This window comes from Symphalangus syndactylus, chromosome 21, assembly GCF_028878055.3.
Source record: "Symphalangus syndactylus isolate Jambi chromosome 21, NHGRI_mSymSyn1-v2.1_pri, whole genome shotgun sequence".
Taxonomy (NCBI): Eukaryota; Metazoa; Chordata; class Mammalia; order Primates; family Hylobatidae; genus Symphalangus; species Symphalangus syndactylus.
The window spans coordinates 47,026,531-47,038,589 of NC_072443.2; the positions used below are offsets into that span (position 1 = coordinate 47,026,531).

The 12,059-nt window shown below is 37.0% G+C and overlaps 1 protein-coding gene across 6 annotated transcripts in view; it reads left to right on the plus strand.

Annotated features, from left to right (window-relative positions):
• SEC22A (SEC22 homolog A, vesicle trafficking protein) overlaps positions 1-12,059 on the plus strand; it is a 75,256-nt gene that overhangs the window by 16,091 nt on the left and 47,106 nt on the right. For all 6 annotated transcript variants that reach the window (XR_010118476.1, XM_055260684.2, XM_063630171.1 and 3 more), the window contains 2 exons: positions 5,572-5,735; positions 7,134-7,328. Coding sequence is in view for 5 of the 6 variants with exons in the window: in XM_055260684.2 (XP_055116659.1) it covers positions 5,572-5,735; positions 7,134-7,328 (359 nt within the window). In the remaining variant the exon portion in view is untranslated. The remainder of the gene's footprint in view (positions 1-5,571; positions 5,736-7,133; positions 7,329-12,059) is intronic.

Genomic DNA, 12,059 nt, shown 5'->3' on the forward strand with positions numbered 1-12,059 from the left:
GTAAAATTTCTTTGACAGTTTGTAAATAAAATAAGATACCAGAAAAAAGTTTAATGTGTAAAACCATGTATTCATTTTGTTGAATGTAGGAATCACTTGTGGAGTGGCTTGGACACATTATAGAATTAGTTTTTTAGCAAAGTGATTAGAAGGGGTAAATCTCCTATGTCTGGTATTTGGACTTCTGCCAGTCTTACCTGTTAGGTTATACTTGACCCTAAAGAAGTTCCTGGTGGGTGTGCCAGGGAGGAGAACCAAAAATGTAATGAAATTGGATAAATTCCTCAGGTAAAAGAAAAGCAGTACCAGTAAAGACCAAACCCCATTGGCACCAAAGCCCAGAAATGGAATGGAGCTAAACAATATAAAGGAAATTAGAGCAAAGTAGGAAAAAACCTTGGCAATTTAAAAATTGTGCCCAAGGTAGAGAAAAGAGGAGAGAGTGTGTGTTTGTATGTGTGTCTGTGTGTGAGTAATGACAGTGATAAAGGGAGAGCAGCAAGTGTTTGAGACCTGCATAGCCATTCTCGGGGTACTCACTGCGAAGGTGAGTAATTCTACATGGCTCTTGAGAACATCCCTCTCTTAAGGACATGTCGAAGACTCACTGACCTGAACCCTAAATAAAGCCTTCTGGAGAACAGTAACTAGAAGACAAGTGAAGTTCTACTCTCTTCTGTCATTTAGGCAAGTATTTATTGAGCTGCTGCTTTGTGTAGATACCACTAAGCTGTACAATTACCGGTGCATGATATAATCAACAAATTACTGTATAAATGAGTAAAGGAATGATGCTACCTTTGCACTCATTTATTTACTGAGCACTTATGGTATACTAGACACAAAATATTCTAAGTGCTAAGAATATAATGGTGAGCAATACAGAAATCATCCCTGCTCTCATGGAGTGTGTATATTAGTGAGAGAGACATTGCAACAAAAATATTTTAATATACAATTACAAATTGGGTTAGTTTGTGAAGAAAACTAACAGCTGCTATGATATACTGTAGGAGTGGGATCAGTTTAGATTGTGTGTTCTGGGAAGGACCTTCAGTCTAAGAACTGAAGGATATGTAGGAATTAGCCAGTTCAGAATTGGAGCATTGCAAGAGGGGAAGACAAAATCATGAAGTTTCTCAGTTTGGGAGTGGGAAGGCTGGAAGTGGGTTGGCATCCTTGGGGATCTGAAATAAGGCCAGTGGGTGGCTGGAATGTAGAGAGGGAGGAGTAGAGTTGTATAAAATGAAGTGGAGTGTTTGGGAGGGCTTCCAGAAGATAACTGTAATACAGGTTCCAAAACTCTGAAGTTTCATTACTCTTAATTTAGGGAATAAAATAGAGATTGATTTGTGGCTTGGAAAAAGTGAAAAAACATTGGTGAATTAAGAATAATTGGTTAATCTATACTACATGGAAGTTGGTATTGTATTGTGCAAAGAATGTGGGCCTTGGAATCAACTAACTTCATCCTATCTTTGCTTCTTAATGGTGTGTGACCTTGGATAAGTTACTAAGCCTCTCTGAGTTTCTTTTCTTTCATTTGTAAAATGGAGTTAATAGTGCCCCTTTATTGTGAGAATGAAACTAAATACGTAAAATACTTAGCAAAGGGCCTAGCTCATACTAAGTGGTCAGTAATAGCACCGTAAACTACGTGGTGCTATTACTCTTACTACTATTTCTCTTCTTTCTCCTTAAGGCAGATAGACATCTGCCAGATTGTCTATAAAATATTAGCTAGGTGAACCTGATGAACACAGCAAAAGCATGCACAAACTGGCATGCCTGTAATGACTTCAGACTATTTTATGAGTAGTCCTCAGTGAAGTGGTGGGAGTATTTCAATCTGTACCATGATTGTTGAAAAAGCAGAATTTTTTTCATCACAAACATAAATGGAACTGTATGTACTTCGGGAAAACTAGTTTTGCATTTCAAATAAAGCATTATAAAGCTAAATTTACTATGAAAAACCATAATGTTATAGAACACACTGTAGCCTTTTCAGAGAGAATCTTGTAACTGTAGTAAAATAAAGACTCCCTGAAAATGCTCACATGCCATGTTAAAGACATAGGGTTTCCTTTATTTCACATACAATTGTCTAGTTACATTTAGCACAAGTAAGATAAACCATTTGGGATAAACTGTCATGTAGACGTCTGTGGCTGACTCTTATTAATATGGAAATACAGTAAGACTCTGACATAATACAAAAAATGGGTTCCAAAAACTTCACTCATATTAATGGAGGATAATCAAATAACTCCTAGCTGGCCAGTTGGGAGTTCCTAGGATGTGGAAGCCCATTACCAATTGTCTTCAGGTTATTGAGGTTATTATGGGGTATATTTGAATGCTAATGACATGTCAAAGAACTTTGATAATGACAGTGAAGATTTTTTTTGGAAAGAAAATCATTTGAGAAAGCATGTTTTGGCCTTTGATTTAGATATTAATTTGTAGAAAAAGGCAATATGCCATGGCTAAATTAATTTGATTATGATCCTTAAGAAGAAATACGTTTTACTTTGTGAACGCTATATATACACATATAGGAAACTAAAACAAAAGTTTTATGAAACAAGATTCCAATATTTTCTGTTATATTTTATTTCAGTTTCTGGAAAATGCTGTAGTTCACTAAACTAGTTTTATGACATAGTGGTTTACAACTTGCACTTTGAAAAACATTGCACTAAATGACTGTGTATTAAGTGATGCTTCAGAAAGGAACAACCAGGTTACTCTAGAACCATAAGATCAGCACTATTTCACCACTAGTATATCCCATACCACTAGTATATCCCCTACCACTAGTAATAGATGACTAGTAGGTGCCAAGCCCATTTGGCTGCCTAGGATGGTCTTTATAAAAGGACTCATATATATATATATATGTCACATGTATATATTCACACACATATTTACTTGCTTACACAAAAGCTCTCACAGGAAGGATACATAAGAAATTATTACTAACATGAATTGCCCAAGGGAAGGAGAACTGGGTATCTGGGCAAGAGTGATAAGACACTTTAAGTGCAGTATACCCTTTTATTTTTCATTCTTGTTAAATTTGAATCCTGTGAACATACTTATTCTAAACATTAATAAATTCTGCTTCTATGTTATTTGAGAAAGAAAATAGTAAGGTGACCAGTATGGATCAGAGTTTTACAGTAAAGATTACTGTGTAGGCCAGGTGTGGTGACTTAGACCTGTAATCCCACCACTTTGGGAGGCCAAGGTGGGCAGATCACTTGAGGTCAGGAGTTTGAGACCACCCTGGCCAACATGGTAAAACCCCATCTCTACTAAAAATACAAAAATTAACCAGGTGTGGTGGTGTGTGCCTGTAATCCCAGCTACTCGGGAGGCTGAGACAGGAGAATCACTTGAACCCGGGAGGCGGAGGTTACAGTGAGCCGAGATTGTGCCACTGCACTCCAGCCTGGGCGACAAAGCAAGATTCCGTCTCAAAAAAAAAAAAAAAAAAAAAAAAAAAAAAATTACTGTGTAGATTAGCAGAGTCCAGCATAGGAGTGGTGAATTACATCCTGCATGCTGTTTACTGCCCCTGATCTAGACCAGCTATATTGACAGTGCTATGCAATGATGTTTAGGCGACTCATTAAAAAGGGTTACTTTGTGTTTTGTGCTCTGCTTATTATGGCGAGGTATATACTAGATTCTAGAAAGCTTTTTTTCCAATAGAATATGGTTAATTTTTTATGTTTCAGTGCTTATTTTTTCATTTTTAATTTCTAAATTTGTTACTTAGAAGTAATTTCAAGCTTACAGAAAAGTTGTATGAATAAGAAAAGTTCAAATAACACCTGTTCCCATAGTCACCTTTGGTCAACATTTTACCACATTTGTCTTCTCATTTTATCTACCTACCTACTTAACTATCTGATTTATTTTTTTTTCCTGAACCATTTGAGAGAAACTTATAAATACCATGCCCCTTTCTTCATAACTACTTCAGAGTATATTTTCCTTAAATTAGGGATATTCTCTTATTTAACCACAGTACACATATCAGCCTCAGTAAATTTAATGTTCATACCATACTTTATCTACTCTACTGCCAACTTTCCTTTTTTGTCAGTTGACCCAGGAATATGCTTTATAGCATTTTTTTTTTATTGCTTTTTGGCACAGGATTTGGACTAGTGTTAGGTATTGTATTTAGTTGTCATATCTCTTTAGCTTCTTTTTTTTTTAGACTGAGTCTCTCTCTTGTCACCCAGGCTGGAGTGCAATGGCGCAATCTCAGCTCTCTGCAACCTCCGCCTCCTGGGTTCAAATGATTCTCCTGCCTCAGCCTCCTGAATAGCTGGGATTACAGGCGTGCACCACCATGCCTGGTTAATTTTTGTATTTTTAGTAGAGACGGGGTTTCACCATGTTTGGCCAGGCTGGTCTCAAGCTCCTGATCTCAGGTGATCGCCCATCTCGGCCTCCCAAAGTGCTGGGATTACAGGCCCCCACCACGCCCGGCCTCTTTAGCTTCTTCTGATTGGCAACATTTCCACATCCTTTATTTCTTTTTTACAACCCTGGCATTTTTAAATAATACACTTTTTCCTTTTTAAAAATAGAATATTGATCATTTTGGTGTTTTCTTATGATTAAATTCAAAGTATGCATTCTCAGAATATTATATAGCTGATGTGTCTTTCTCAGGATATAACATCTGGAGACACACAATGTCCATCTAACATTAATGATGTTAGAGAGTACTTGGTGAAGGAGTTGTCTAGTTTCCACTGTATAATATTTTCCCCTTGCAACTAAGAAACAATCCATGGAAAGACATTTTAAAACCATGCAAATATACTAATCCGTAAAAATTTCCCCCTAGATTTAACATCCATGATTGTCCTTGCCTGATCCAGTCTTTACCATGTTGATTGCAAAATGCTGATTTTTCCATTGCTAGCACTTCCTCTACGTTTACCAGTCAACACTCAGCATTCTGCTTTAAGCCATAGCCCTCATTTCTCCTTTTGTTTTTTATATAAACTCATAAATTCCCCCCCATGGTTCATAATTAATTACTGTGTAAAGTGGAGGATTTGATTCTGGGGCGTGTCAGTGATGACTTCAAGAGGGCAGTGATCGCCTTGAAATTGTGTGCAATCTTCTGTGTTCTGGCATCTTTCTAGGGAGAGTGTTCCTGTCATCAGAATCTTGAAAGGGTTCTGGACTCAAAAGTGGAAAACATATTGCAGGGTTAGACTTTAAGCTATCTGTAATACTTATAATACATTTGTATATCCGTTCCCCTGCTTTTTACCCCCAAGTGATAACTGAAATGTTAGAACCATATTGTGTGTCCCTCTGTAGTACATTCTATTTTTTGTCTTCTGTTTTTAAACCACAGCTTAAAATAGTACTATATTTTGGTTCCTTTAAATTTTTTCCTAGAATATATAATAAATGTTAAGATCTTCATTGCCGCTGTAGTAGCAGTTTATGGTGTATAGAACCAGTCTTGTGAAGCAGTGAATTACCTTGATTTAATTTGAAATTTTTAAACCAATGTTTTTTACACTATAGTTTTATTAGCTCTCTGGGAGTGAGCTACATGATGTTGTGCACTGAAAATTACCCAAATGTTCTCGCCTTCTCTTTCCTGGATGAGCTTCAGAAGGAGTTCATTACTACTTATAACATGATGAAGACAAATACTGCTGTCAGACCATACTGTTTCATTGAATTTGGTAAGGGCCTGATTTTTTTTTTCCTTTTTATTCTGTCTGCATCCAATCATAAGCAATTTTAAATCTAATATTGGGTGGAGGGGGGACTTCTGCTATCTTGCTTTTGATAGAATAATTTGGTAAATGATCTATAAATTATGGTAACTTTCTACTTAGATGCTTATTAGAAAAAAAATTGTGTTTGAGCTGTGAAGGGGATTGTGAGTATTGGTCCAAAGAATTAATGCCAGAGGATAACTTCTCAATGAGAAATTTATAAGCGAGAGATTCAGACTTTTGTGTTTCTGTAATAATCTTTTATAGTCTGCTTCATGTAGAATAGGGGACGGCAAACATTTGCTAGAAAGGACCAGATAGTACATATTTTAGGCTTTAAGGATCATATAGTCCCTGTCACAACTATTTAGCCCTGCCATTGTAGCTCAAAAGCAGCCATAGGCAGTACATAAATGAGTGCAGTTATATTCTAATAAAACTTTACAGAATAGTCAGCAGGCTAGATTTGGCCTGTGGGCAGTAGTTTGCTCAACTTCTGATGTAGAAGGAAAAAAAAAAAAAACCATGTTGTAAATAGTAAAAATAAAATTCCACTTGGAAAATATTTAGGAAATGTCTTATGTTAGTTTTATTAAATTTATTCTTTAAAACCTACATTCTAATGGTGTAAGCAATAAAAAGAAAACAGATTTATAAAAACATGCAACTTCTAGTGTGTGTTCTTATGTAATTGCAGCTTGTAAATCTGACAGATTTAATATTTCATGAGATAGGAATCTCTATAAAAATCAAGACTTTGGGCCAGGTGTGGTGGCTCATGCCTTTTATCCCAGCATTTTGGGAGGCCGAGGCAGTAGGATCACTTAAGGCCAGGAGTTCGAGACCACCCTGGGCAACATGGAGAGACCCTGTTTGTACAAAAAAAGTAAATAAGCTGGGCATGGTGGCTCACACCGGTAGCCCTAGCTGCTTGGGAGACTGAGGCAGAAGGATCACTTGAGCACAGGAGTTTGAGGTTACAGTGAGCTATGATTGTACCACTGTACCCCAGTCTAGGTGACAGAGCAAGACCCTGTCTCAAAAAAAAAAAAAAAAAAAAAAATTCAAGACTTTGGTTTAAAGTTAAAGCTGGTTTTTTTTTGTAATTTCTTGAAGTGGATGTAATACACTTAGGTAGTGTTAAATCCTTAGTTTATTTAAAATTACTGATTTCTAGAGGGTAAAACTGATGATTCCATGATATATTAATCATTAAACACAAGTAATATTGGACTATTTCATGATGAATTGAACAATTTTGAATAATAAACTACCTGTAATATTTACTATCCGTAAACATCATATTCTGTAAATGATTAATTGACAAGTGACTGCAAGGAAATTTATTTTTATTTTACATAGATAACTTCATTCAGAGGACCAAGCAGCGATATAATAATCCCAGGTCTCTTTCAACAAAGATAAATCTTTCTGACATGCAGACGGAAATCAAGCTGAGGCCTCCTTATCAAATTTCCATGTGCGAACTGGGGTCAGCCAATGGAGTCACATCAGCATTTTCTGTTGACTGTAAAGGTGCTGGTAAGATTTCTTCTGGTGAGTTCTGGATCTCAGTTATTTTATTTTAAAAAAATCCTTGGGAAGAACTGAGAAACTCTTGAAAATGAATTACTTTATTCTAATATTTTAAATCAAGTACATGAGAGAATATAGAAGTTCAAAGCAATCCTTTCAGTGATTTATAAAGTAAGCTACCAGACAGGAAAATAATTTCAAATAGCAACCTCAGAGGATCTCTTTGCTAGAAAAACATTTTTTTAAATTTAAAATTAAAAAGTAATTTTCATGGGTACATATTCGGTGTGTAATATATTTATGGGGTACATGAGATATTTTGATACAGGCATGCAATGTGTAATAATCACAGTAGGGTAAATGGGGTATTCATCACCTCAAGCATTTATTATTTCTTTGTGTTATAAACATGTCAGTTGTACTCTTGTTATTTTTAAATGTACAATAAATTGTTGTTGACTGTAGTCACCCTATTGTGGTATCAAGTACTAAATCTTATTCATTTTAGCTAGCTATATTATGTACCCATTAACCATCCCCCTTTCTCCCACCCCCACTAACCTTCCCATCCTCTGGTAACCAAAATTCTACTCTCTTATCTCCATGAGTCCAGTTGTTTTAAACTTTAGCTCCCACAAATGAGTGAGAATATGTAAACTTTTCCTTTCTGTGCCTAGTTTATTTCAGTTAATAAAACGTCCTCCAGTTCATCCATGCTGTTGCAAATGACAGGGTCTCATTCTTTTTTTATGGCTGAATAATACTCTGTTGTGTATGTGTGCCACATTTTGTTTATCCATTTGTCTGAGGATGGGCACTTAAGTTGCTTCCAAGTCTTACCGGTTGTGAATATACTGCAGTAAGCATGAGAATGCAGATGTCTCTTCGATATGCTGATTTCCTTTCTTTTGGGTATATACGTAGCAGTGGGATTGCTGGATTATATGATAGTTCTCTTTTTAGTTTTTGAGGAACCTCAAAACTACTGCTGTTCTCCATAGTGGTTGTACTAATTTACATCCCCACCAACAGTGTTCCCTTTCTTCCACATCATCACCAGCATTCATTATTGCCTGTCTTTTGGGTAAAACCCATTTTAACTGAGGTGAGATGATTTGTCGTTGTAGTTTGTTTTGCATTTCTCTGATGATCGGTGATGTTGAGTGCCTTTTCAAATACCTGTTTACCATTTGTATGTCTCTTTTGAGAAATGTCTATTCAGATCTTTTGCCCATTTTTTAATTGGCTTATTAGATTTTTTCATATAGAGTTGTTTGAGCTCATTATATATTCTAGTTATTAATCCCTTGTCAGATGGATATAGGGATTCACATTCCCTTGTCAGTTTGCAGATATTTTCTATCATTCTGTTTGTTGTTTCCTTTGCTGTGCAGAAGCTTTTAAACTCAATATAATGCAATTTGTCCACTTTTGCCTTGGTTGCCTGTGCTTGTGGGGTATTACTCAAGAGATCTTTGCCCAGGCCAATGTCCTGGAGAGTTTCCCCAATGTTATCTTTTAGTAGCTTCATGGTTTGAGGTCTTAGATTTAAGTCTAATCCATTTTGATTTGATCTTCATATATGGCTAGGAAAACATTTAAGGTTTCTTTGTAAACATTTTTCTAGAAATGGAAAATAGGTTCTTTGTACTGCATATTTATAGGCATGTAAAGTGCTTTGCATTTTGTTAAAATGGCTACATTCAAGGCCAGGGTTCTTGACTGTCACGGAAGGTGTAAATACTTTAGTGATCATCTGCTCAAACCTCCCATCCCAAAGAAGGAATACTATCTTCAACAATTGTGAAAGGATATAAACTTTTGCTTAAAATGAACACCTCATTATTTTATAAGGTAGCATATGCCATTGTCAGACTATTTGTTTACAAAAATTATTCCAACGTAAAGCTTTAGGAAAAAAAAATCTTCCTTATATAATTGAGCTAAAGTCGACTTCCCTGTGTCTACCAGTTTGTTTTGTGATCTGTTTCTCCCTTCCTTCAGCAGAACCAGAATAACAGTTAAGTCAGCAACTGTGTGTCCTTTCCATCCTCTTAGACTAGTCTACTTCATATAAATATCTCCAGTTCACCAATGAGAACACATGGGCACAGGGAGGGGAACATCACACACGGGGGCCTGTCGAGGGATGGGGGGGTAAAGGGAGGGATAGCTTTAGGAGAAATACCTAATATGGATGATGGGTTGACGGATGCGGCAAACCACCATGGCACGTGTATACCTATGCAACAAACCTGCTCATTCTGCACATGTATCCCAGAACTTAAAGTATAATAAAGAAAGAAAAATGTAAGACAATATCAACTATAGAATACAAGGCAAACACATTTATCATTGTATATTGACAAAAGGGCGAAATTTTCAATTAAACTGTAACAAACATGCACCTTTTTGAATCACGAGGTCAGGAGTTCAAGACCAGCCTGGCCAAGATGGTGAAACCCTGTCTCTACTAAAAATACAAAAATTAGCTGGGCGTGGTGCAGGTGCCTGTAATCCCAGTTACTCAGGAGACTGAGACAGAGAATTGCTTGAATCCAGGAGGCGGAGGTTGCAGTGAGCTGAGATTGCACCACTGCACTCCAGCCTGGGCGACAGAGTGAGACTCCTTCAAAAACAAACAAACAAATAAACAAAAAACTCCAGTTCACTTAGCCTTTTCATTTATGGCATTTCAAGTTCTCCCCATCCTAGAAGCTTCCTCTAGACATGCTTTAGTTTGTTAATACTCTCTAAATTTGGACTGAATACAACACTTCACATACAAATGTGGGAGAAGAGGGTAACAAATTTCATTAAAATAATCCAGTCAGTCAGTAAACAAGCAGATAACAATAACAAGCCCAGTTGGTCAAGGGTGGTAGGGGGAGGGTGGGCTAGTACTCAGATTGTTACAATATGTTATCTAAAATGTCCAATTTCCAGTAAATTATAAGACATGCAAAGAAACAGGAAAATGTGGCCAGGTGTGGAGGCTCACACCTATAATCCCAGCATTTGGAAGGCCAAGGTGGGTGGATCACCTGGGGTTGGGAGTTCAAGACCAGCCTGACCAACATGGAGAAACCCCGTCTCTACTAAAAAAAAAAATTAGCTGGGCATAGTGGCACATGCCTGTAATCCCAGCTGCACAAGAGGCTGAGGCAGGGGAATTACTTGAACCCAGAAAGCAGAGGTTGCAGTGAGCTGAGATTGCACCATTGCACTCTAGCCTGGGCAACGAGAGCGAAACTCCGTCTCAAAAAAAAAAAAAAAAAAGAAAGAAACAGGAAAATATGACCTATGCACTGTGGGCAGGGGAGCAGGGGCAGAATGTAGGTAACAGAAACTGCCTCTGAGAGCAATCAGGTGTCAGATTTAACAGACAAAGCCTTCAAAGTAGCCATTATAATGGTATTCAAAAACTAAAGGAAACTATTAAAGGAGTAAAGGGGGAGGTATGATAATGTTGCATCAAATAGACAATACCAATAAAGAGAAATTTTTTTTAAAAACTGGAAATTCTGGAATTAAATAAAATTACTAAAATGAAAAATTCATTAGAAGGGCGTAACGATAAATTTGAACTGGCAAAAGAGTTAGCAATTTGAAGATAGATTGATAGAGATTATTTAATCCAAAAAACAAAAAAGAATGAAGAAAAATGAACAGAACCTCAGGAAAATAGGGGGCTTGCTAACATAGGTGTGACAGGATACCGAAGAAGAAGGGGGCGAAAAAGCAGAAAAAATATTTGAGGAAATAATGGCTGAAAAGTTCCCAGATTTACTGAAGAACATTAATCTGCTCTTCCAGGAAGCTCAGTGAACTCCAGATGAGATACACAAAAGAGATCCACAAATAGATGAATCATAGTAAAATGCTGAAAACTAAAGACAAGGAGAAAATCTTGAAATCAGCAAGAGAAAAAGAACGTGTCACTTACATGAGTTTATCTGAACAGACCTGCACATCTATCCCTGAACCTAAAAAGTTAAAAGGAAACCAAAACTCATCACTTACAGTGAACCTCAATAAGATTAACAGCTGACTTCTTAGCAGAACCAATAGAGACTAGTAGGCAATGGAATGACATACAAAGTGCTGAAAGAAAAAAAATAAAAACTACCAGTAACCAAGAATCTTATATCCAGCAAAGTTATCTTTTAAAAAAATGAAGGCAAAGTAAAGACATTTACAGATAAATGAAAGATAAGAGAATTTGTTACTAGCAGAATCACCTTATAAGAAATAATAAAGGAAATTCTTGGCTGCACGTGGTGGCTTATGCCTGTAATCCCAGCACTTTGGGAGGCCGAGGCTGGCAGATCACAAGGTCAGGAGTTCGAGACCAGCCTGGCCAACATGGTGAAACCCCGTCTCTACTAAAAATACAAAAATTAGCTGGGCATGGTGCCACATGCCTGTAATCCCAGCTACTTGGGAGGCTGAGGCAGGAGAATTGCTTGAACCTGGAAGGTGGAGATTGCCATGAGCCGAGATTACGCCACTGTGCTCCAGCCTGGGCAACAGAGCAAGACTTCATCTCAATAATAATAATAATAATAACAATAATAAAGGAAATTCTTTAGGATGAAAACAAGTGACCCTAGAAAATAATTTGAATCCATATGAAAAAAAGCAAAGAACAAGGGTAAAGGTAATTAAGTAATTAAAAAAGACAGTAAAGGCCAGGTGTGGTGGCTCATGCCTGTAATCCTAATACTTTGGGAGGCCAAAGTGGGACGATCC